Source organism: Mustela nivalis (assembly GCF_964662115.1).
Source record: "Mustela nivalis genome assembly, chromosome: 11".
Taxonomy (NCBI): Eukaryota; Metazoa; Chordata; class Mammalia; order Carnivora; family Mustelidae; genus Mustela; species Mustela nivalis.
In genome coordinates this window covers 65,794,044-65,822,014 of record NC_139030.1, presented here as the reverse complement: position 1 = coordinate 65,822,014, position 27,971 = coordinate 65,794,044, and the positions used below count along the sequence as shown (strand labels likewise).

General features: G+C 38.8%; 1 protein-coding gene across 3 annotated transcripts in view; it reads right to left on the bottom strand.

Annotated features, from left to right (window-relative positions):
* Positions 1–27,971, bottom strand: part of LOC309843930 (uncharacterized protein) — a 273,507-nt gene that overhangs the window by 38,115 nt on the left and 207,421 nt on the right. For 2 of the 3 annotated variants that reach the window (XM_082689953.1, XM_082689954.1), the window contains 2 exons: positions 27,295–27,396; positions 23,783–23,843 (listed from right to left, as the gene is read on the bottom strand). In XM_082689953.1, the coding sequence (XP_082546079.1) occupies positions 23,783–23,843; positions 27,295–27,396 (163 nt within the window). Of the gene's footprint in view, positions 1–5,820; positions 6,212–23,782; positions 23,844–27,294; positions 27,397–27,971 lie in introns of those variants that run through there. The other variant, XR_014300416.1, reaches the window with a different exon arrangement.

Here is a 27,971-nt window from a genome sequence, read left to right as displayed (position 1 = left end):
GTGTATGAAGTTCTTAATAAGTATGCCAAAATATTATTTCTGTAATAAAAATGCTATGGCTACATGATTATTTTAGTTAATACAATTATCATGTATACTATTTATATTTGTAAATTTATATATACTTATAAATATATATTTATAAATAAGTATATACTTATATATATATACTTATAAATATAGTAACTAGTATAATTTTTATTACAATCATTATTATTACTATGCCAAGTATTATTGAATCTAAAACACCCAGATATTTTCTGTGTATTAGACTCTGGCCTCAGAGCCGCATCTGGGAATGAAGCCAGATGCCTAGGGCTGAGGAAGGCAAGTCTTTTGTAACTAATAGAGAGACAGCCAGGCTGGAGCACAGAAGCCTCCAGAAAGCAGTTCCCTCAGGGGCAATCATCTCCCCTCTCTCACACCCCTGACCACATGCACAACATTCCTCTAATCTCCAAAGGCCGGTGCAGGGCCCAGCTCCTGGGGTTTATTTTGATAAATGTTTCAGGCCACAGAGTGCCAAGAAACTTGATTCCTTTGCTTTTCAAATACCAAACCTCTACCTGAAAAAGGAATGCTTAGATCAGAGCACAGAGATGAAAAGTTTTAAGTTAAACACGCAGTTTTCCTCTTAACCTATTGTCTGCTCCATTCCTCAACTCTGGAAAGTTGGAAGAAAAATAACTTCAGATAAAGACTGTTGTAAATCACTGGTGAAAAGTTAAATATGATTTAGCAAATGTTCATTTTATCTTGAAAAGCAGGGTTATAATGGAACTGCCTTTACAGTTAAGGCCAACAATGCTCTTTAGGGAATTATATGTACTTTAATAAAATCATTCTGCAAAGTAACATAGCTCAAATTCTTTACTGTATTTCTGAATTTTTTATACCTGATGGTCAAAATAAGTTACACCTGGTTATTGTAAGAGGGAACACACTCTATCGTTCTTTTTCACTGGAAAGGAGAACTAATATTTCTTGAGTACCTGCTAAGTGCCATGTGTTTTACTTATATTATACTATTTCATACAGCAAACCTGCATCATTTTACAGAACAGCAAGCTGACAATCAGGAAGATTAAAAAAGTCTCCTGAGTTCTTAACACTAACAAGTGGAGGAGGTAGGATCTGAACATAAGTGTATGATTTCAAAGTCAAACTCTTTCATGGAAACTGCAGAAATGCTTCCTATTTGATCATGGTACTTTAGAGATATTTCATCCCATTCCATTCAACAGACCACATCCACTGCAACTTATCCATAATTTTCAACAACTTGTGCCTCCAGGAGAATATATTTCTGAAGTTTGGGAAAACCTCATCATGCACACTTGGTCATTTAATGATCAATTCTTGCTCATGTCCTTGCTCCTTGTTTACTGACTATGTCCCCTGCTGTTATACAGGGTCTGTGGGAACCAGGCCTTGTCCATCTTGGTCATCTCGGCATTTCCACTGCCAATGACAATTCCTGCCACCAAGAAGCACCTTGACAAATATCTTTGATTAAAAGAATGAGTGGGGCACCTGGGTGGCTCAGTGGGTTAAAGCCTCTGTCTTTGCCTCAGGTCATGATCCCAGAGTCCTGGGATCAAGCCCGACATTGGGCTCTCTGCTCAGCAAGGAGCTTATTTCCCCCTGCCCCCCACCTCTGCCTGCCTCTCTGCCTATTTGTGATCTCTGCCTGCCAAATACATTAATAAAATCTTTTAAAAAATTAACTAATAAAAAAAAAATAGAAGAATGAGTGAATGACACATTTCCCACCTGCCCAGGATTAGGAGTCAAGAGGAAGTCAAGTCAATTCTCACTTTCCCACTGGAAGTGGTGAAGGTCATGGATTCAAACCCCTGGTGGAACAATTAGTTTAACTTTGCTCCCTGGATGTAGGGTTAACTCCAAGCCTCTTCTTTTCCCTTTGACTCGCATTCTACACTTCAGAAAGGCCAGGATATATAGTAGCACAAAGCAGAACCAATGCTTAGTGATGGAACTGCAGGAGAGTCATCTTTCTTTTTCTTAAGATTATTTATTTATTTATTTATTTATTTATTTGACACACAAAGAGAGATCATAAGTAGGCAGAGAGGCAGGCAGAAAGAGAGGGGGGCCGCAGGCTCCCTGCTGAGCAGAGAGCCCAATGCGGAACTCGATCCCAGGACCCCGAGATCATGACCTGAGCCAAAAGCAGAGGCTTAACCCACTGAGTCACCCAGGTGCCCGGGAGTCATCTTTCTATAAAATCTCCAGATCTCACATACTCCTCAAAGAGGTGTATTACTGACATACTTCCTTAATAACTGATTTTATCTATTTCCTAATTAGAGTTAAAAACAGTGGAATAAATAATCTGTAAATAAGCCTATAAATAACCAGGTGGTTTATATAAAATTAAATATGAAAAAAAGGGGCACCTGGGTGGCTCAGTGGGTTAAGCTTCTGCCTTCAACTCGGGTCATGATCCCAGGGTCCTGGGACAGAGCCCTGCATCATGCTCTCTGTTCAGCAGGGAGCCTGCTTCCCTCTCTCTCTCTCTGCCTGCCTCTCTGCCTATTTGGGATCTCTCTGTCAAATAAATAAATAAAATCTTAAAAAAATAAAATAAAATAAATATGAAAAAATATTTTCAATGGCCAGAAGTAGTCCTTCAGAAAAATATTTCTACTGAAATACATTAACCAAGAGTTTGCCTTAATGGGAAAATAGCTACTCAAGTTATTGTATGGGTGACTACACACTTCGTAAACTTGATATACAGACTCTCAGAAAAGTATTAGTGACTTTATAAGCAATAACAAGTAGGCATCTCATTAACTGGGGAGCATTTAGGTCCTGAAGGAGATCAGTTCCCAGAGACACACAGCCAAGCAGCCTACTTTCAATAAGGACTTATTCAATTTAAATCAAGAGCTGAATAAGAAACTGGACTTGGGTCTGGTCCACAGAAAGATGACTCCTTCTGCTAAAAACCTGGGAGGTCTTTAAAATGCCTCCAGGTCCCATTAGTTTGCTGAACCAAATACCAAGTCTTCATTTAAATATAATTTGTTTTTCTGATTTGAACCTCTAGAGAATGAGCGGTTCCACAATTCATCAAGTTAAAAAAAGGGGGGGGGGTGTGAGTGGAATGCTTCCTCTGGAAACCAAATAATGTTGTCCTTAAATTTGGCCAAGCTGCCATCCACAAACTGAAGGCTTCTCCCCCTGGGTTATCACCATACCCCACACATGAATATTTTGGTTGTTCTCTTTTGCCACAATGAAATCTTGGCTAATACCTGAGGAAATACCAGTTGAGGCCACATTCAGAGAAACTAAGCTAATCTCTAATATATTACCTTTAACCTAAGTCATTCTCTCAACTTTACAGCTTTTGGTTTTTAGAAGCAATGTCTCGGTTCTTTCTTGTTCTTCCCTAAGTTGTCTTGCACACTGTCAGGGCCAATACTGGGTAAAACAGAATCACATAATGCTTGCCTTTGGTCTTTCTAAGCTTCCTCTTTTCAAATGTTGAGGCCCTTCCCCATGCTCACCCTCAACCTACTCTCTCCTCAACCAGTCCCTCCCCCTCACATTCCCACCCTCATTACAACCTGGGTAGAGAAATACATTCCCATCCGCTACTCACATTTGAATGCAATTCCTATTCAGCTTTTACCCTGTCAAAGATTTCTAAACTTCAAGTTCTTTCTCCTTATTAACAGCTATCTAGAGCAGATCAGAAAAAAATGTTGGGTTTGGATTAGTTTTTGTTTTGATATGTTCTATTTTCTAGAGAAAGCATGAAGTAATAAAAAGAGCAAAGCCAGGCTGTCTGCGCGGCTCAGTCGGTTGAGCATTCGCCTAGATTTCAGCTCAGCGGCTGATCTCAGAGCCATGAGATCAAACCCCAGGTCAGACTCTGCGCTCAAGGGGCAGTCTGCTTCTCTCCCTCTCCCGCTCACCCATTCTCTCTCTTTCCCTCTAAAATAAACAAATCTTTAAAAAAAAAAAAAAAAAAAGGAAAGAAAGAAAAGACAAAAAGCAGAGGCTGAGTGGCTCCTAAGATCTAGTTTTGAACTCTCTAAGGCTTGACAGGGTCTTGGAAGAAAGGAAGAATAAGTCCACACAAAGGTGATGTTAATATTAATGAGACCATTTGTAAAAACGATAAAAGCACTACATTGCACAACCAGCCTCTCTTTGGTCTGCTTTCACTTTCCAGGGTTCAGTTACCAGTGGTGGGCTGCATCTGAAAGCCAATAATCCACGTTTAGTCAAACCATCGAAGGGAGCCTAACGCTACGTCACCGCATCCGCATCATTCACCTCGCCTCTCCTCCCCATGTAGGCATTTTGTCACCTCACATCGCCAGAAGAAGGGTAAGTACAATCCAATGAGACGTTATGGGAGAGAGAAACAGGCCACATTAACATCACTTTTATTAGTGTATATTGTTTTAATTTTTCTATTTTATTATTGTTATAATTTTTCTATTTTATTATTTATTATTTTATAATATTTTATCATTATTTCTATTTCTATTTATTTTTTTCTATTTTATTATTTTCTATTTTATTATTAGGTTACAGTTGTTAATTTTTTACTGTGCCAAATGTATAAACTTTACTGCAGGTACGTATGTACAAGAAGAAACATAGTTTACATAGGGTTTGTTATTATCTGCGGTTCCAGGGGCCATCCACAGGGAGGTCTTGAAACATATCCTCTGCAGATAAGGGGGGGGCGGCTACTGTATCTCAGCGGTGCAATGTATATACAACTGAAAGGAAGCACGATGACCTGTTAAGAGTAAAGTGAGTGGAGCTGAGTAATAAAATTGCCTAATACTGAAGAGTTAGAACAGCTGCTGTGGGAAACCTGAACAGGAGATGAACAATAACAGGTATAACAGGATCCAACAATGTTATGATTGTGGCTGAGGCAGCCTGTATACTGTTCAGGTAGTATCATGCAGGTTGCAGATGCCCCGGTATAGGGTCAGAGGAAGCAGACTGTTGTTTCGGACCAGAGTCTGGATTATCCCTGTTCATGCGCCATTTGAAAGACATTCTTATCAACAACAGAGCAGGCTTAGCCCTCCGCTGGGAAAGCCAAACTAGCTCCAGAGTCTGGTCTGTGTCAAAGATACACTAAACAGTCATTAAGGATGCTCTGCCTTGGGAAGCCCAGATTCCTGACTCAGCACCTCCTCTCTCTAAGCAGGAAACTGAGAAACGCAGCTTGGTTATGACTGTGGAAGATTTACTTCCTAGCTCCAGCGTCCTGCTCAAGCATTCTCTTGTCTCTCGTTTTCTTGTAGGTTAAACAAAAATGATTTGATGCAGGATGTGGGTCCAATGTCATGGGTGGCTATTCATCTTGGATCTCCTTGCACTTTCTATCACTATTTCGGACATGTTCTCACTCTTGATCAGAGTCCAGGTTATCTTTTTTGGAATTTAGATAGATGAGAAATACAGTCTGTTAGGTGACCTACATTTAAGCAAGCTATTCTGTAAAGTCTCAGGATGACTCAGTCATATACTTTCTTTAAATGTGCTACTGCCTTCATTGATCCACCCAAACCTCCACTGCTCCTTTCCCATTACCCAGTTCAAGCAGGTACAGCATCCTCTCCCAAGGACCATCAACAGACTGCAGTGAGTAAGCTCTGTTGATGGTTCTTGGAGAGAGGATGCACCTTAGAAAAACGTCACAAGTTGACAAAGGTCTCAGAGGTGGACTACAAGTCTCCATGGACGGGGAAGCAAAGTGCTATGCTGCATGTTGGACAGAAGAGCCCTGTCTCATTCAGACTATAAGTGAACAGGTTTCTCTAATAGAAAAGGTCTGATTATTCAGTGGGACTAAACACGGCCAATTGCAAGATATGCTCAGAATAGAAACCAGGGAAGTTGAACTTGTTGATAAGAGAGAAACTGAGGTGATGGACTATGGGATCCTAAGCAGAGAAGGGTATGAAACCAAAGATAAATTTAGACCGAGAAAAAAATGAAAAGATGCAAAACCTAGAGGTTTAGCAAAGCCAAAGAACAGACTCCTTGGTACTAAAGAATAAGAGAGCCAGAGATGTATGTGAGAAGAAAAGGTGTCAGCCAGCTGAAGATCAAACCTAGACTTGAACAATTGAAGGTGCTGGTTATCCATTTCAGGATGCAGATAGCTCCGTATCACCTGAAACAGTCCAGAAGATATGATCATCTAGAATGGGCAAAAAAGAAATCTCTCACGGTAGTTGTACAGGGCAATCCTGTGTTAAGAGTTAACACTCCCTTTGAAAAAGGAAGCTTTTAATATAGATTTCAGATAACCACAATTTCAGAGAGGAGGAAAGATGATATGGTATTCTTTATGTTCCCTTCTAACTCCATGATTCTTTTTTTATTTCTTGAGAGAGAGCAAGCACATGCTTGGGGGCGGGGGGAGGTGGCAACTGAAAGAGAGAGAGAGAGAATCTGAAGCAGACTCCACACTCAGCACAGAACCCAACACGGAGCTCGAACTCATAACCCTAAGATCATAACCCAAGCCAAAATCAAGAGTTGGATGCTTAACTGACTGAGCCACCCAGGCATCCCCCAACCTGAAGATTTTAGGGGAGGGGTGTAACTACAAGCTGACTGCTATCATTGCAATTAACTTCAGGCTGTTTTGTGTAAAAAAAAATTTCATTGTAGAAACAATCATCAGAAGTTATTATCAACAGTTATATGCCAATAAGCTAAGCAACCTAGATGAAATGGATGCATTCCTGGAAAACTATAAACTCCCAAAATTGAACCACGAAGAAACTGACAACCTGAATAGACCGATATCTAGTAACGAGATTGAAGCAGTGATCAAAAACCTCCCAAAAAACAAGAGCCCAGGACCTGATTGATTCCCTGGGGAATTCTATCAAACTTTCAAAGAAGAAATAACACCTATTCTCCTGAAGCTGTTTCAAAAAATTGAAGCAGAAGGAAATTTTCCAGACTCTTTTTATGAAGCCAGCATTACCTTGATCCCCAAACCAGGCAAAGACCCTACCAAAAAGGAGAATTTCAGACCAATATCACTGATGAATATGGATGCTAAGATTCTCAACAAGATCCTAGCAAACAGGATCCAACAGCACATTAAAAAGATTATCCGCCATGATTGGTGGGATTCATCCCTGGGCTACAAGGATGGTTCAACATTTGCAAATCAATCAATGTGATAGAACAAATTAATAGGAGAAGAGAGAAGAACCAAATGGTCCTCTCAATTGATGCAGAAAAAGCATTTGACAAAATCCAGAATCCATTCCTAATTAAAATGGTTCAAAGTATAGGGATAGCGGGAACATTCCTGAACTTCATAAAATCGATCTATGAAAGACCCACAGCAAATATCATCCTCAATGGGAAAAAGCTTGCATCCTTCCCGTTGAGATCAGGAACACGACAAGGATGCCCACTCTCACCACTCTTGTTCAACATAGTATTAGAAGTCCTAGCAACAGCAATCAGACAACAAAGAGAAATAAAAGGTATCCAAATTGTCAATGAAGAAGGCAAACTCTCTCTCTTTGCTGATGACATGATTCTTTATATGGAAAACCCAAAAGACTCCACCCCCAAACTACTAGAACTCATACAACAATTCAGCAACGTGGCAGGATACAAAGTCAATGTACAAAAATCAGTGGCTTTCTTATACACTAACAATGAAAACACAGAAAGGGAAATTAAAGAATCGATTCTATTTACTATAGCACCAAGAACCATAAGATACCTGGGAATAAACTAACCAAAGAGGTTAGGATCTATAGGATCTATACTCAAGGAACTACAGAACACTCATGAAAGAAATTGAAGAAGACACAAAAAGATGGAAGACCATTCCATGCTCTTGGAACAGAAGAATAAACATTGTTAAAATGTCTATACTACCTAGAGCAATCTATACTTTTAATGCCATTCTGATCAAAATTTCACTGGTATTTTTCAAAGAGCTGGAGCAAATAATCCAAAAATTTGTGTGGAATCAGAAGAGACCCCAAATCGCTAAGGAAATGTTGAAAAACAAAAATAAAACTGGGGGCATCACATTACCTGATTTCAACCTTTACTACAAAGCTGTGATCACCAAGACAGCATGGTACTGGCATAAAAACAGACACATAGACCAGTGGAACAGAGTAGAGAGCCCAGATATGGACCCTCAACTCTATGGTCAAATAATCTTCGACAAAACAGGAAAAAATATACAGTGGAAAAAAGACAGTCTCTTCAATAAATGGTGCTGGGAAAACTGGACAGCTATATGTAGAAGAATGAAACTTGGCCATTCTCTTACACCAGACACAAAGATAAACTCAAAATGGATGAAAGACCTCAACATGAGACAGGAGTCCATCAGAATCCTAGAGGAGAACATAGGCAGTAATCTCTTCGAAATCAGCCACAACAACTTCTTTCAAGATATGTCTCCAAAGGCAAAGGAAACAAAAGCAAAAATAAACTTTTGGGACTTCATCAAAATCAAAAGCTTCTGCACAGCAATGGAAACAGTCAAGAAAACAAAGAGGCAACCCACGGAATGGGAGAAGATATTTGCAATGACAGTTCGGACAAAAGGTTGATATCCAGGATCTATAAAGAATTCCTCAAACTCAACACACACAAAACAGATAATCATATCAAAAAATGGGCAGAAGATATGAACAGACACGTCTCCAATGAAGACATACAAATGGCTATCAGACACATGAAAAAATATTCATCATCACTAGCCATCAGGGAGATTCAAATTAAAACCACATTGAGATATCACCTTACACCAGTTAGAATGGCCAAAATTATCAAGACAGGAAACAACATGCATTGGAGGGAATGTGGAGAAAGGGGAACCCTCTTACACTGTTGGTGGGAATGCAAGTTGGTGCAGCCTCTTTGGAGAACAGTGTGGAGATTCCTCAAGAAATTAAACATAGAGCTTCCCTATGACTATGCCATTGCCCTATTGGGTATTTACTCCAAAGAAACAGATGTAGTGAAAAGAAGGGCCATCTGTACCCCAATGTTTATAGCAGCAATGGCCACGGTCGCCAAACTGTGGAAAGAACCAAGATGCCCTTCAATGGACGAATGGATAAGGAAGATGTGGTCCATGTACACTATGGAGTATTATGCCTCCATCAGAAAGGATGAATACCCAACTTTTGTAGCAACATGGACGGGACTGGAAGAGATTATGCTGAGTGAAATAAGTCAAGCAGAGAGAGTCAATTATCATACGGTTTCACTTATTTGTGGAGCATAACAAATATTATGGAGGACATGGGGAGATGGAGAGGAGAAGGGAGTTGAGGGAAATTGGAAGGGGAGGTGAACCATGAGAGACTATGGACTCTGAAAAACAATCTGAGGGTTTTGAAGGGGCGGGGGGTGGGAGGTTGGGGGAACCAGATGGTGGGTATTGGAGAGGACATGGATTGCATAGAGCACTGGGTGTGGTGCAAAAATAATTAATACTGTTACACTGAAAATAAATTTAAAAAATAAAAGAAAGAAAAAAATTTCATTATCTAGCCTGGTTTTATTGCCCTTCCAGTTTCAAAGAAGTACATAAATTTATTATGAAGTCCTATCAAAATTCCAGGTTTTCTCATAAATTGTCTTACAGTTATTACCATCTAAGCATGACCAGAAAGGCCTGTCTTAGTTTTAAGATGGTCATTTTGAAAGTAGGTTTGATTGGCGGTTGATTATCCATGGCTGTGAAGTTAAAATCCATGTGGATAAAGAAAATTCACGTATAACTCAAAAATTTCATGCCAATGTAAACAATAAGGGAATAAAGCCACCAAATAAAAGTCCCTTCGCTGCCCTGGTTCACTCTTCAATGGATGTGTTAATGACCAGTGAAATGGGCAGAAGGGTAACCAGTGGAAGAACGTCTGGGTAAATAATGACCCTAGCAGATCTCTAAATTTGGATAATAGAATGGTACAGTGAGAAACCCAGACTCAGTGTGATTGATTATCCACAGTTTGCTCTTGAGAAAAATTATGCTCTCTATTAACACAACTTAGGTCCAGAATGGCTTTCACACAACTCACCTATGGTATTTTCTTCAGGCAACAAATCAGTCTTCTGGGGTTATAACTGTTTTGTCCCACAGATTACTCAACTATACACATACAGACTCTGTATCCACACAAACAAAAAAGCACACTTGTTGTCACATATATAATAAAGCCAAACCTGCTAATGCTTTGCTGCCTTTGCAGGGATCCACCAGGGAATTTTTGCCAAACAGACTGGAATCAAGTCAATGTTACATTTTTTAAATGAGAAGAAATTCTCGGCATCAAAGTGTGCCAGTTTTCCATCTGACAAAGTTGATAGATAAATATATCTGTAAGTCTGCTTCTTTTTATGGTTTCCAGTGGTCTCTAAACTTTTTAAAATATCTCCATCGATAAATAAAAGTTGGTGGATGCATCCCCAATGTAAGTGCTGGTTATGTAAATATTAATTTATGTATGTATGTGGCATAAACCTACTCTAAAAAGATGTTCTAGATGCAATAATTTCTAAAAATATTTTTAAATGCTTTAAATGCTTTTTAAATGATATAATAAACATAAAATACTTATGTCTTTCAAACTTTCATACCTCCATACTATCATTGACTAATATCCTAACACAGTATATCCTTAGTTTGATATGCTGTTAATTATAGTTGAATTAAATCCATATTTTAAAATAGTTGCATTGACATTTGTGAATTTTTACTGACTTCTTGTTAGACCCTCTTAATGTGGCTGGCAAAGAGCTCCTACTAAGAGCAAAATGTCAACTCCGCCATGGCCTTATTATTGTCTCCAGCTTGCATTCTTAATTTTGTTTTGCAAGACATTATTAAGGGTAAATATTTTCATATCATACATCTGATAAGGAATTAATGTCCAGAACACAAATAGTTCCTATCATTCCACAACAAAAAATGAGCAGCCCAATTAAAAAGCAGGCAAAAAGGGATGTCTGGGTGGCTCAGTGAGTAAAAGCCTCTGCCTTTAGCTCAGGTCATGATCCCCATGTCCTGGGATCGAGCCCCGCATCGGGCTCTCTGCTCAGCAGGGAGACTGCTTCCTCCTCTCTCCCTGCCTGCCTCTCTGCCTACTTGTGATCTCTGTCTGTAAAATAAACAAATAAAATATTAAATAAATAAATAAATAAAAAGCAGGCAAAGGACTTACATGGACATTTCTCTAAAGAAGATACACAAATGGCCAATGAGTACATGAAAGAAATTTTCAAGATCACTAATCATCAGGAAAATGCAAACCAAAAGTCAATGAGATAATACTTCACACCCATTAAGCTGGGTATTGTAAAAAAATAAATAAATAAGTGTTGACAATGTAAAGATACTGTGGAGGTATTAGAAATTCATGCTCTGTTAGTGGTTATATAAAATGGTGCAGTCACTGTGAAGACAATTTGGTGATTCCTTGAAGAGTTAGACATAAAATTACCATATGATCTGGCAATTCTAATTCTAGGTGTATATACCCCAATGAACTGAAAATGGGGACTAAAACACATACTTGAATGCCAATGTTCACAGCAGCATTATTCACAATAGCCAAAAGTGGAAACAGCCCAAATGTCCTTCAATAGTCAAATATATAAGCAAATGTGGTATACCCATACGATGTAGTATTATTCAGCCCCCAAAATAAATGAAATTCTGATACATGGATGAACTATGAACACATTGAGCAAAATGAAATAAGCTAGACATGAAGGATAAATATCATATGATTCCATTTATATGAGTTACCTAGAATAGACAAATTCATAGAGACTAAAGTAGAATAGAGGTTACCATAAGCCAAGGGGAGGAGGAAATGGGGAATTATTGTTTAATGGATACCGAGTTTCAGTTTGGAATGTTGAAGAAGTTTTGGAAGTAGATAGTGGTGATGGTTGCACAATACTGTAAACATACTTATTGCCACTGAATTGTATTTAAAAATGGTTAAATTATAGGGGCATCTGGGTGGCTCAGTGGATTAAGCCTCTGCCTTTGACTCAGGTCATGATCTCAGGGTCCTGGGATCAAGCCCCGTGTCGGGCTCTCTGCTCGGCGGGGAGCCTGCTTCCCACTCTCTCTCTCTCTGCCTGCCTCTCTGCCTACTTGTGATCTCTATCTGTCAAATAAATAAGTGAAATCTTTAAAAGAAATAATAAAAAATAAAAATAAAAATGGTTAAATTGTAAATGTTATATTATATATTTTACCACACAAAAACCACCAGAAAATTAGTGAAGCTTTAAGTAAATTAAATTTTTCTTATATTCTTTTGACATAATCATAGGTTACCTTATACTCCCTTTATAGTTCTTTCTCTGGAGACCTCTGATTTTAAGTCAAACTGTACTTAGCAGTGACCAGAAGGGGACACAATCACTTCCCAGATCAGGTAAGGTTTATGCGTGCCTTGGAATTGTCAGGTACGTGATACGTCTTTGGCCCCAACATATTATTTTACAAGTGTGCTACACAGTGGTATTTCCTGGCTGAGGAGGATGAATGGTTCTGAAATCTAACTTGTGCTGTGTTCCCCTGGGGCCATGCACTTTGGTGGAAGGTTATTCTAGACAAAGGGGTACAATTATTTAAATTATTTAAATCATTTTGAAAAGTGTGCAAAATCTTCATAGTTTAAAGCCCCAAGATTGAAACAAATAATTTCAGGAATTTCATACTAATATTCAAGTACATCTTTCTTAACAGATCTAGAAAAGCTAAAATGTGCCAATTGATATGGCATCTTGTTAGCTAAGACAGTAAAAATTCATTGATCTGATTGAAAAATGGCGACCAGAATTATTGAATGGAGCAGGGGAGCCTTATATTATATATTTTATATATATATAAAAGTCAAATCCACACTCATTAATTAATTGATCAAACTATACTGAAAATCCACTTTGTACCAAGTGAGTGCAGAAACTAGGGGCTAAGAGACGACGTGAGGTCTCCACAGTCACACGGACGGTTTGTGGGAAAGCTAGCATGAGAATCTGACTCCGCAAGCAGCTGAGGCTCCTGACACAGACAGTGAGTGTGATGCTCCCCAGATAGGCGACACGAGCACACGAAACCCAGGCTGGGCACAACTGGCATTGTGGGATCCACAGAGCAGAATGTTAGCACCCTCACTGTAGATTGAGATGTTTGTGACATCTTTATTTGAAGTAGAGGAAAGAAAAGAATAAAGAAACATATAGTGACAATTCATCACCCACTATCCCATGCTAATTTGTGTAGGATCTTCTATTCGCTTTTCTCAGAACTTTCCATATTATCTGTATTCTTGATCTGTTGAAGATGATGCTGTCTTGGGTATTATATTATATGTAGATATTTATATATTTATTTTTCTCTCCACGTACACTGGGTGGCTCAGCCAATTAAGTGTCTGCCTTTGGCTCAGGTCATGATCCCAGGGTCCTGGGATTGAGTCTCTCATCAGGCTCCCTCCCAGGTGAGGAGTCTGCATCTCCCTCTGCCCCTCCCCACTGCTCATGCATGCATACTCTTTCTTTCTCTTTTTCATAAATAAATAAATAAAATCTTTAAAAAAAAAAAAAAAACAACCCTAATTTTACTTAGTGAATATTCTGAAATTATAAGTATTCCCCAAAATAAGTAACCAAAACCCACTTCCCTTAATATGCTGTCTCTGGTCATTTGTGAAATATAACATGTAGATGAAGTAACTGAATCTGGGGAGAAAAAAAAAAATGAGCAAAAAAAAAATCATTTTTTCCATTTGACTGTTAATTCCCATTCCATCTCTCCCTCTCTCCCTGTTCTCCATGTCCCCATATTTATGTCCCTTCTGATTTCAGATATCCTGAATGAAATTCAACGGGCTATAAGCTAAACGACTGACAAACACTGGCCAAGTTAAACAAAGATGGGAACAATGAGAAGGACCCGATTTCTCTGAAGAGTTTCAAAGCGAAAAATCTTTACCACTGGATTGAATTATTTCATGGCAGTGGAAACTAACCTACCCTTGATGGGTCAAGAACCATGCCCCCCTTGCCGCTATACACACGGATCCATTTTGTTTGCTCTCCCAAGGAATGGTGTGGAGCTGGGTAGGTCTTCCAGAGGTCATCTTTTCCTAAGGCCTCCAGGCAGTGTTCCTCTAAACCATTCCAGATTTTTTATTCCCCAATTCTTTAAAATGCACTGAGCAATTGATAGCTAAATCTCTAACGTCTACAGGAAGAAATGTTAGAGTCCACAAGTCTTAACTTTACTCCTAGGCATATCTGTAAGGCAAGGATGCCCTTTAAAGTCAAATTTAGTTTTGCTTTTTTTATTCTTGCATTGTGATAACATGTTAGGAAGCTGGTATTAAAGTGAGGTCAGATCACAGGCTAAAAGAAGAATTATGTCCATTTTGAACAGAGATTTTTAGACAACAAAATGATCATTTAGTGCCTATATTAGATTCCTTCCTGAATTTAGCCTTTAGGCCATCGGTTTATTGAAGGATTCTAAAAGCATTTGGCCTTTGTATGAATGGGAGTAAGCTCTACAGAGTTTCCTACTATAATGAAATCAGAAGGGTCATAAACCCTTGTGTTGTAGACATTAATTAATGGCCAGCCTACCCCAGAGTAAAGTGCTGGGATAGCAGGTGTGTTTGGGGGAGGTAAATGACTGCCTGGGAAGCAGCTGGACTTGGCAGCTTTTGGAGTGAGAACAGAGAGATAGCAAATCCCTTGCACAGGGGCAGTTTGTCCCTTCCTTTGACCTGTACATGCCTTAACTGAACCCCTTTGTTTCTTACAAATTCTGCATCTGCATGTGGAAAACCATGCGTTTCCCAACTTTTCAAAGAAATAAGTTTGCTTCTCACTCTCTCCCTTCCCCCACACCTGGACTGGACATTATTTGTCTTGAGGCAGAAGAGGGTTCAACACACCACATGATCATACTTAATGGTCTCCGAAATTACTTCTGTGAAATATCCACCTACTTGCCACAGCTTGATTTACTGCATCGCCAGGAAATAACAAATGTAATTACTTTGGAATCAACATAATATGAGGCCAGATTGCCTTAACATTCCTTTTGCTTGAGAAGAACTTAATATGAATGAGAACCAGCTGTCTGTCTGTCATCATGCACATTTGGTCAGCTTTCATAACTGATGACAGATATGGCTCTTTTGGAAAATACTTTAAAGTCACATAATTATAATGGCCATTTTTCCTCTGACAGCTTTAAGATCTATAATGAATCATGTAAAGCACATGCATCTTACCTGAAATCAAGAGATAACTTTGTGTCCTCCCAGTGGTTAATTCCCCCAGAATAGTTACCCCAGCCTAATGTTTTGTATTTCTTTAATAAAAGGGGTAGTATGTTCTTATTCAAGAAGAAAAAACAAATGAAGCTTGTGACATCATAACTAAAGAAATGCCCTTGTAACCTGTGTAACCTGGAGCTTTGGATGGCAAGAAGGGTCTTCTTCAGTGTGTGTGTGTGTGTGCATGCGCGCAAATGTGTGCACACATGCATGTGTGAAATTTAATTTAATTAGCCTTTTTACACATCTACTAACTATTAGTCTCTTTGTCTAGACAATAAGAGTTTTACAAGAACCAAGTATTTGGGGGTCTCTACTTACTGTTACACTATTTACGTCCATTTTCTAATTTTCCTTTCACAACAACCCAACCTCATGAGTAGGTATTATGACCTGCCTCTTTCCAAAAAAGAACATTGAAATTTGGTGACACTAGTAACTTCATCAAGGTCACAGAACTTATTAATGATAAAGGTGAGAGTAGGAGCGAGGCCTCTTTGATTCAAGTCAGTAATAGACCCTTAATGGAAGATTCAGCAAGATTGGTAAACATGAGCTGACCATACAAAAACTAGCCTATATACCAGGAATAACTAATTACACAGTGTAATACAGGAAGACGATCCCATACATAAGTCAGAGAAATGAGAAAGGGTGATAAACAAATAGGTCAGTAAAAGTGGAACACAACCACATGTGTGGATACTTGGTATGACAGATGTGTAATTACAATGGACCAAGAAAGAGCTAATAAATTAGTGGTGACTGGAAAAGATATCCATGCAATTCCTTACTTTAAACTATATAAACATTAAAAATATTTCAGGAAGATTAAAAAAACTTTTTTCAGAGAAAGCAAAACCTTAGTCCTTTTGAAGGAAATAAAGGAGGGGCACCTGGCTGGCTCAGCAGATGGAACATGTGACCCTGATCTATGGGTTGTGGGTTCAAGCCCAAGGAGGGATGTGAAGATAACTTAAAAATAAAATCTTAGAAGCACCTGGGTAGCTCAATCCATCAAGCGTCTGCCTTCAGCTCAGGTCATGATCCCAGAGTCCTGGGACAGAGTCACGCATCAGGCTCGTTGCTCAGCAAGAGCCTGCTTCTCCTTCTGCCTGCCGCTTCCCCTGTTTGCACTCTCTCTTCCTCTCTCTCCCTCAAATAAATAAAACTGTTTTTAAAAAAGTAAAATCTTAAAAGAAAAGGAAAGAACAGAGACTAAATGATATTAAAGTATGGAAGGAGTTCATAAACAAAACACAGAAGAGCACAAATGGCACAATGAAAAATCAACAAATTTACTATATTAAAACAGGATTTTTTTTTACAATAAATGCAACACGAATAGTGAAAAAACAAGCCACAGTCTGAGAAAAAAAATATTTGTGACACATATAACTAATAAAAGAATTAGTAGTATCCACAACATATAAAGAAGAAATAAAAATCAATAACCCAACAGAAAAATGGGCAATTCACAAAACAGGAAACTCAATGGCCATTTAATATATGAAAATATTTTTAATCTTACGGCTAATATGAAAAATAAGATTAAAGCAATGAACTATCACTTCACATTTATCAAACTGACTAATTTTTTAAAAGATTTTATTTGTTTATTTTAGGGAGATAGAAAATGCAAGTGGGGGAGGGAGAAAAAATCTCAAGCAGACTCCATACTGAATGGGGAACCTAATGCGGGACTCAATCGTACAACCCTGAGATCATAACCTGAGCTAAAATCAAGAGTCAGGCACCCTTAAATTAACTGAGCCACCCAGGCACCCTTAAATTAACTCATTTTTAAAGTCTGAAAATACCTATTGTTGACCAGATGTGATACAACCAGAATTCCCATTTAATATTAATGGAACTGTAACAACCACTTTGGAACACAATTTACTACTGTCTAGTCAGAGATGCACATTGCTTTAACATCTGGCATTTCTGCCTCTATGTATGTATCTTAGAGAAACTCTCTAGGATGGATACATGCAAGTGAGAGATAAAAAATATTAATTTCAGCATTCTTTTGAAGATAAAACAAGAGGAACTCAAATATATTTAAATTTCAATAGGATATATTTTGATATATTCATAAAATGTGACACTGTTCAGCAGCTAAAAAAACAGACTAATCTACCTACTTGTAGAAACATGGAAAAATCTCAAAAACACAATGTTGAACTAACACCAAAGAAATACGAACAATTATAAGAACATACTATGAGCAACTCTACGCCAATAAATTTGACAATCTGGAAGAAATTGATGCATTTCTAGAGACATATAAACTACCACAACTGAACCAGGAAGAATTAGAAAACCTGAACAGACCCATAACCAGTAAGGAGATTGAAACAGTCATCAAAAATCTCCAAAACAAACAAAAGCCCAGGGCCAGACAGCTTCCCAAGGGAATTCTACCAAACATTTAAAAAACTAATTCCTATTCTCCTGAAACTGCTCCAAAAAATAGAAATGGAAGGAAAACTTCCAAACTCATTTTATGAGGCCAACATTGCCTTGATCCCCAAACCAGACAAGGATCCCATCAAAAAAGAGAATTACAGACCAATATCCTTGATGAACACAGATGCAAAAATTCTCACCAAAATACTAGCCAATAGGATTCAACAGTACATTAAAAGGATTATTCACCACGACCAAGTGGGATTTATTCCAGGGCTGCAAGGTTGGTTCAACATCCGCAAATCAGTCAATGTGATACAACACATTAATTAAAGAAAAAACAAGAGCCATATGATACTCTCAATAGATGCTGAAAAAGCACTTGACAAAGTACAGCATCCCTTCCTGATCAAAACTCTTCAAAGTGTAGGGACAGAGGGCACATACCTCAATATTATCAAAGCCATCTATGAAAAACCCACTGCAAATATCATTCTCAATGGAGAAAAACTGAAAGCTTTTCTGCTAAGGTCAGGAACACAGCAGGGATGTCCATTATCACCACTGCTATTCAACATAGTACTAGAGGTCCTAGCCTCAGCAATCAGACAACAAAAGGAAATCCAAGGCATCCAAATCGGCAAAAGAAGTCAAACTATCACTCTTCGCAGATGATACTATATGATCTCTATACTATATGATCATATATACTATATATGATATGATACGATATGTGGAAAACCCAAAAGACTCCACTCCAAAACTGCTAGAACTTGTACAGGAATTCAGTAAAGTGTCAGGATATAAAATCAATGCACAGAAATCAGTTACATTTCTCTACACCAACAACAAGACAGAAGAAAGAGAAATGAAGGAGTCAATCCCATTTACAATTGCAGCCAAAACTATAAGATACCTAGGAATAAACCTAACCAAAGAGGCACAGAATCTATACTCAGAAAACTATAAAGTACTCATGAAAGAAATTGAGGAAGACACAAGAAATGGAAAAATGTTGCATGCTCCTGGATCGGAAGAACAAATATTGTGAAAATGTCTATGCTACCTAAAGCAATCTACATATTTAATGCAACTCCTATTAAAATACCATCCATTTTTTTCAAAGAAATGGAACAAATAACCCTAACCTTTACATGGAACCAGAAAAGACCTCGAATAGTCAAAGGAATATTGAAAAAGAAAGCCAAAGTTGGTGGCATCACAATTCCGGACTTCAAGGTCTATTACAAAGCTTTCGTCATCAAGACAGCATGGTACTGGCACAAAAACAGACACATAGATCAATGGAACAGAATAGAGAGCCCAGAAATAGACCCTCAACTCTATGGTCAACTAATATTTGACAAAGCAGGAAGGAATGTCCAGTGGAAAAGAGACAGCCTCTTCAAGAAATGGTGCTGGGAAAATTGGACAGCCAGAGGCAGAAAAATGAAATTGGACTATTTCCTTATACCACACACGGAAACAGACTCAAAATGAACGAAGGACCTCAATGTGAGAAAGGAACCCATCAAAATCCTTGAGAACACAGGCAGCAACCTCTTTGACCTCAGCCGCAGCAACATCTTCCTAGGAACATCGCTAAAGGCAAGGGAGGCAAGGACAAAAATGAACTATTGGGACTTCATTAAGATCAATAGCTTTTGCACAGCAAAGGAAACAGTTAACAAAACCAAAAAAACAACTGACAGAATGGGAGAAGATATTTGCAAATGACATATCAGATAAAGGGCTAGTGTCCAAAATCTATAAAGAACTTAGCAAACTCAACAACCCAAGAACAAATAATCCAATCAAGAAATGGGGGGCGCCTGGGTGGCTCAGTGGGTTAAGCCGCTGCCTTCGGCTCAGGTCATGGTCTCAGGGTCCTGGGATCGAGTCCCGCATCGGGCTCTCTGCTCAGCAGGGAGCCTGCTTCCTCCTCTCTCTCTCTGCCTACTTGTGATCTCTCTCTGTCAAATAAATAAATAAAATCTTAAAAAAAAAAAAAAAGAAAGAAATGGGCAAAAGACATGAACAGAGATTTCTGCAAAGAAGACATCCAGATGGCCAACAGACACATGAAAAAGTGCTCCACATCACTCGGCATCAGGGAAATACAAATTAAAACCACAGTGAGATACCACCTCACACCATTCAGAATGGCTAAAATTAACAAGTCAGGAAATGACAGATGCTGGCGAAGATGGGGAGAAAGGGGAACCCTCCTACACTGTTGATGGGAATGCAAGATGGTGCAACCACTCTGGAAAACAGCATGGAGGTTCCTCAAAAAGTTGAAAATAGAGCGACCCTATGACCCAGCAATTGCACTACTGGGTATTTACCCTAGAGATACAAACGTAGTGATACGAAGGGGCATGTGCACACGAATGTTTATAGCAGCAATGTCTACAATAGCCAAACTATGGAAAGAACCTGGATGTCCATCAAGAGATGAATGGATAAAGAAGATGTGCTACATATACACAATGGAATACTATGCAGCCATCAAAAGAAATGAAATCTTGCCATTTGCAACAACGTGGATGGAACTAGAGGGTATCATGCTTAGTGAAATAAGTCAATCGGAGAAAGACAACTATCATATGATCTCCTTGATATGAGGAAGTGGAGATGCAACTTAAGAGGGTAGGAGAAGAATCAATGAAACAAGATGGGATTGGGAGGGAGACAAACCATAAGTGACTCTTCATCTCACAAAACAAACTGAGGGTTTCTGGGGGAAGCGGGTGGGGAGAGGGTGGTTGGGTTATGGACATTGGGGAGGGTATGTGCTATGGTGAGTGCTGTGAAGTATGTAAACCTGGCGATTCACAGACCTGTACCCCTGGGGATAAAAATATATTATATGTTTATAAAAAATAAAAAATTTTAAAAAAAGAAAATATCACATGTAAAAGAAAAAAAAAGAAAGAAATGCTGGAATAACTGGAATAATTGAATATTAGTATAAACAATCTATTTGGATCCATACATTGCTTAGCATATCTGTTTATCTTTATAATTGAAGATTTTAAAAAATAAAATAAACCAGAAATTTTTTTTTTAAGATTTTTTTTACTTATTTGTTTGACAGATAGAGATCACAAGTAGGCAGAGAGAGAGAGAGAGAGAGGAGGAAGCAGGTACCCTGCTGAGCAGAGAGCCCGATGTGGGGCTCAATCCCAGGACCCTGGGAACATGACCTGAGCCGAAGGCAGAGGCTTTAACCCACTGAGCCACCCAGGCACCCCGAGCCAGAAAATTAAAAAAAAAAAAAAACAAAAACCCACAATGTTGACAAAAAAGTTGCAAAGCCCTAGAACAGCATGATATATATATATATAAAGTCCAAAAATATGCAAAATATGACATATTCTTTATAGAGACAATTTATGGTAATTTATGCTTTACCGAACGGCAAAACATCCAGTTTGTATTTGTATAAAAAGTATAAAATTATGCACATAATAAAAGTAACAAGACAAAATAGTGGCTTTCTATGAAAAAGGACAGACAAAAATGAAATCAGGGTTTTGTTAGGAAAAACCCTTAAATTTTTTTCTTAAAAAAATCTAAAATAAATATGGTGTTAGTGGGTGGTAGAAAGAAAGAGAGAAGAGATGGAGACAGAAGAGAGAGAAGGGAGGAAGGAAAGTAAGAGGAAAGAACAGAAAAAAAGAGGAAGGCAAGAATAGAGGAGGGAAGAAAAAAAAATTCTCTAAAGAGTCTGAAACTGAAGACCAAATAACTGAGATTTTGTCTTTCAAGGAAGAGTCTATGAATTTAAAACCAGACTAAAGGAGAAATTTCCAGACTTTCTAAAACACTTACATAACAAACAATTGGGGTTAGTTTTGATATAACTTAATAAAACTCATGAATTTGTATTGATTAGAGGAAGATCAATTTGAATTAAACAAATCCAGAAATTTTGAGTATATAAGGGCACACAGTTCTAAAACATTCTCTGCCTACAGCTATGCAAACTGACAATAACAAACACTTTATACCTTTATGTGTGTGGCAGATATAGATCTGAAATATGAAGCAGTTTGGTCCCTCTCCTTTCTAAATTGTACCCTAGGGCAATTTTCCTTCCTTCCATCCAGAAACAAAAATTCAAAGAAATCTATGAGCTAAATGCTGATTTATTTTTAATCTGCATGTGTATACTTTTTTTTCATATACTGATCTGTAAAATATCTTATTTTTTTACCAAAAGGAGATCATAATCTACATATCTCCTTGGCAGATAATTTTTCCAGTTCATGGTCATCATCTTTATTTCAGAAAATGTTCCTCTCACCTAATACTAGAATTTAGATTCTCCTCTTTGACAAAAATATACCTTTTAAGATTGTTTTGCACAAATCACAGCCAATCCAAGCCCATACATTGCACCTATTTTATTCTTTATGTCTCTTTTCATTTAGAACAGATCCTTTATTGTAACAATCCTGAACTGTTATTTTACAGGATACACCACATTCTAAATTTGTGCAGTCTCTTCATGATGAATTTTAACTTGTTCCTTTACTTCATAAATTAAGAGCTACATCTAAAGGCTCCATGGATTCAAGTTAAGCTTATCTGGCTACTAGATAATCTATAAGGGATGTTACCAACTTCATTTTGCAACACCTAAGAAAACATAGAACATCTGGTTTACCCACCATTAATGATACTAAGCTTAACCACTGAATTAGAGTGGAAGAGTTAACATTTTCCCCTTTGCAACCTGTAATTTGTATAGTGTTGCTTTGGCATTGTACAAGTGTTTCATTCACCATCATACATTCACTTGATGGTTTTGACATCACCTGATAATCCTGAATTAACAATTTCATTGTATCACTGGTCTATAAAAGCAAGGAATGAAACAAGCAAAAAAAGCAAAAATCCCTGCTTGCATGGAACTTACTATCTGATAGGGTAGAGAAACAGTAAAAAATTAGAAAAATACTGTATGAAGTATGTTCTGTGGTGCAAAGTGCTATGGAAATAAGGCTGGGTAGGGATGAGGATATAAGAGAGGGCTGTGGGGTTGTTATATTAAATAGGGTAGTCAGCGAAGTCATCACAAGGTATCTGTGACTTTTGTTCACTGACAGTAGACATCTAGAAAGAAGAATCATTCTAGGCAAGTGCAAATGCCCCAGGGTAGGAGGCTGCTGGTATGTTTAAGGGACAGCTAGGAGACCACGGTGGTTGGAAGAGAGATAGAAGAGTAAAATAAGAAGTGGCCAATGAGTACCCAAGAGAGTGTGCAAATCATGGAAGCTTTATGGGCCAATGAAAGGGCTTTGGCTTTTACTCCAAGATAAGCTGAAGTAGAGGAGCAACTTGACTATCTTACACATTATGGGAATTTCATGGGCTCCTGTGTTCAAAGTAGGCTACGCATAGACTTCTGGTCTCAGTATTAACAGGTAAAGAGAAGTTATCACTCGCACCCTTAACATAAGAAAAAAGTGGAACAAACTGAAAATCAATAATTTTCCTGGACCCATCGGAGAACTGAGGTTATAAGGCAAAGGGCCACCCTGAAATGTGGAGACACAGGAAAATACAGAGATCATAGCTAAGATCTATTCACCTGGAGCAGAAGCTGCTAAAGCCATAACCTGGTAAGAACACCTGAATGGTAATTTTGACAAACTGACAGAAACAGAATATAGACTAGCATGACAGTGAATAGTTCTGGTGACTTAGAGAGACTCTTAGACTCTTAAATTTACCCTCTAAGATACCCCAGATTCTCACAAAGAAAGAACCAAGAAAGATCCCCTCATGGCTCTGGCAAGGGGGGGGGCAGAAAGGTAACTATTTTGAAATACACCCAGAAGATTCTCTGTAACAAAGACCTACTCTCCAGTGAAAAAGACTTCACCAGAGCCTTGCCTCATCACGGTCAGAAATTCATATCTACAAAAGAGAGTATGGTAGAGGCAGGAGAGGAAATTAGGAAGTTACTGTAATACCTGTGGGAGGCAAAGCTGCAGAGTTGGCTTCTTCCCATGAAGAGGTTAGAAAAGACTGGGCCTGGAGGAAAGGGAGAAAGAAAGTCAAATAGTGAATTTATTAAAAGGAGGACAGTTTATAGTCACAGACGGAAAGGAGAAGGTAAACCAGCCCTCTTGAATTACAGAGTGAAAGGGCACCTCTCTGACCCAGCCATACTGCCCAGGAGAGAGGAGAGCCCACCATTCCCACAGCCAATTCATTAGTCACCTATAGGCAAATTAGGTAGAACAGGAAGAGAACCTATGGATAATTTATCCTTGTACCAACCTTTCACCACAGTTTTTGCATGCATCCCCTGTCCAATGGGCTGTAGGATTCTGGAAATGGGCACTATCAGCACTCTTCAGCGTACCTACATGGTCTCAAGGTCAGAGGATCACCTGGATATAACCCTTCTCCTCCCTTCAAGTTCCCATCAGATCATGACAAATCTCTTGGCATACTTTTTTCCATGGCTACACCTCATGTAGTTGTGGGTCAATGTTACAGACCACAAATATGCTAATCAGACTCATTCCTGGTAGAAATGGATTCCACCAGGCCCTGAGGTCTACTGATCTTTACCCTGAAGTTCCTCAAGCATTCCCATGAAAGTACCTGAAGCTACCATAAAACTTATATTTTAACCTTCAGGTCGTCTTCTTGTTTTTGTTTTGTTTTCCAGCAGATCCAGCATCAATGCTTGTTTCTTCTCAAAATACTCAACACTATTTGTCAGAGCACAGCCTAAATGACAGCAGTCACCTCACAGTATGTAGAATACTTTCTTTTATGAAAATATCCTCCCAGACTAGGTATCTCTGGTTTCACTGCCATTTCTATGGGAGCAGCTGGAGATTCATGTGCAGTCAAGCTCAAAGTCGTCTCCAAAGCACAGCAGACGAGACACATGAGGACTCCCACTTTTAGTAACTCCTGTGCTGGCCCATTTCTATGTCATGGGGACTGTCTGCATTCTGAACTTCATGGATAACATGACTGAGATTTGGGAGGTCATTGTGAATGGACAGATGGATGAATATCAGAAAGTAATGTTAAACATAGTTCTCAAAATGCTTCCTTCCAGGCAAAAGACATCCTATTTTCCACTTTTTATATTTTTAGTTGTGAAATTTTGAAAGTATATAGGGCAAAGAGAAACATAAGGAAGGTGACCTTATAAGAGACTGTTGGCCCTCATATCTGATGGTCTTTCTGACCCAATATACTCAATTTGGAAAGAACCAAGTGTAAGCTGATGATGCGCCCTGATGCTGAATTTTCTCATCAGCAAATATGTGAACAAGTTATAATATCACTTTTCTAGCCTTGGAAGTAGATAAAATCTGGTCACACAGCTGATTCTAATGTCCTCTAAATAAAAGAGAGAAATCAACTTCAACAGTTAAAAAATTAGAGAACAATTACTGAAATGCTTACCACATGTTGTGTATAAAATACTGAAAATGATACAGGTAGGGGATTATTTTTTTATATTCAAAAATTCCTTACAGTTGATATCATAGTCTACTGAACTTTATGTTTTGACTGTGACACTTTATTTTTAAAATAGATTAGGTAAGTAATATGTAGAGCTAGAAATAGAAAGGAAATCGATAAACCCCAAGGTCGTATGAAATGGAATCAGAACTTCCTCCACAAATGTAGTGAGTTAACATCTATACATGTGTAGGAAACAACTACCCCAAAATTATAAAGTCAAAAGTTAATTCCACCCTGTTACGTGTGGCCAAAGCCATATTTTATTTTAACACAATAAAGACTATACCAAACATCCCTGGAGTCTGGACTAGAGTACATAAGAACTGAACTATTTTGACAAAATACAAGCTTGGTAGTCATATTCTGTTCTGCAATTTTTCATATCAGTCACCCTGGTGTAATGCAAAATGCCTTTAGAATAATACAAACATCTCAGCTCCTAGTCGCATGGAAGGATGTCCTAGTCGCATGAACTAGAACAAAAAATTTCCTGAACAATGCGACCTACAGCTTCCTCAACTGAAAAATTGAATCAAAGTGCCTATCGTGCAAGGTTGTCATGAAAGTTATAAATAATATGGGCAAAATGTCTGATTTTGAATACCTATTCCTATTAGGCTGTGATCTTTCATTAGGTAAATCTGACCAACAATATTTGGGTCTGTTTGGCTACATGTAACTCTGGGTCGTTCCCTCCCCCCCACACACACACACACAAAATGAACATTTCAGTAGTAATCTGGAGATTGCATTTACACATAGAAAGCTGGCAACTTCATATTTATTTAATTGCAAACCGAGAGAAGTGTGCTCTACATGATGTGGCAGAAACAGAGAGGTGCCCCTCTGATCCCCCTTCCAAAAAGAGCTCACTGCTCAGCTGTGAGGAGCATGGTTCACGCACAGCCCTCAGCTGTTAGTCCTTCAGGGTCTGTGTCAGCTTTCCAGCCGAGGTCACACCATTTGTGGGGTGGCCCCGGGCCAATGAGTAAGCCAGGCAGTGGTAGCCAAAAACATGTTCCTATCACAGCAGCCTCCAGTCAATGACTGAACAAAAGCATAAATACAAGGGCCTGGCCACCCAACAAGGCATCCATCCAATGGGCAAACTGTGTTCCAGAGCTCCCAATGGGCAGGCAGAGGCTTGGCCAGGTGGGCACGCCAGACTGACAGCTCCCCCTGCCCGGTCCTGCTCCCTCCCGTTCCCATTCACAGGCTTACTCCCCAGTAAATATCTTGCATTTCGAACTGCCTTGGCATCTGCTTCCAAAGAAACCAAACTGTGATACACAGCAAATGCACAAGAGATTGGTGTTACTAGATAATGGTAACAACCACCACTGCCACAAATCCCGATAGAAGAATCAGTGGCAATGGAGAAGTTCTTTATTACTTTGTCTAAAACCAAACACCCCAGACAGGGATCTACTCTACGCCTTTTTGTTCTCCCAGCTTTACAGAGATATAACGGACATGTAACATGTGGAAGTTTAAGGTGCACAACCTACTGATTTGACATACTGACATAGGGCAAAATGCTTACCACATAATTACCACTTCTCTTTTTTGGTGAGAACATTCAGGATCTACTTCTCAGCAACTTTGAAAGACGTAACATAGGGCGCCTGGGTGGCTCAGTGGTTAAGCTGCTGCCTTCGGCTCAGGTCATGATCTCAGGGTCCTGGGATCGAGGCCCGCATCGGGCTCTCTGCTCAGCAGGGAGCCTGCTTCCTCCTCTCTCTCTCTCTCTGCCTGCCTCTCTGCCTACTTGTGATTTCTCTCTGTTAAATAAATAAATAAATCTTTGAAAGACGTAACATAGTATTGCTGACTGTAATCACTATGCGATGAACTCCATCTTCAGATCTCATTCATGGTATAGCTGGAAGCTTGAATCCTTTGACTAACATCTCCCCAGTTTCCCCTTCCCCAGCCCCTGGCAACCACAACTCTATTATAAATTAACAGTCCATACCCTCAGTCTTACCTCTGTGTGTTAAGCCAATGCTAGCATATGTGCATATTTTTCTCTCTTTGGTCCAATATAAATTTGCTTGCTGCAACCTAGGCTGTCTTCTCCATGTATTTACTGCGAAGATGAAGAGAAAAGCACCTACAGTGTGATTTCAAAACATGTAAGCTGTGCTTTCGCTATTGATCAAGATTCTCAACTTCTTTAGACGTCCCTCTGAGGTCTTACTTTCCAAGCTATTAATCATTTTTATTGCTTTTCTCTGGACATTATCCAAACTTTCCACCCTGCAGCTGTCTTCTGATGAAGAGTTTCAAACTCAAAGCAGGTCTCTAGTAAGAAGCTTGGCTGTATTAGAGCAAGACAGAGAAGCTCAAGAGCCAGAACACCAATGAAGAGGATTAACTATGAAAAAATAGCCACACAAACTTTCTACTATGCTTACCTGTATTATTCAGTAATCACACAACTGAAATATTTTATTTGTTTATATCCCATCTCAGTCTAGAGAGCATTTTGCATGGCCTTACTTTAAATGCACAAAGGGTCAGCAATATACAAAGCATGGCCCCAGCGGAAACACAAAACTTCATGTTTGCAATCAGTTCCATAATAAAGTTTTAGGATTTTATTTATTTGAGAGAGAAAGAGAGAGAGAGCATGAGCAAGGGGAGGGAAAAGCAAAGGGAAAA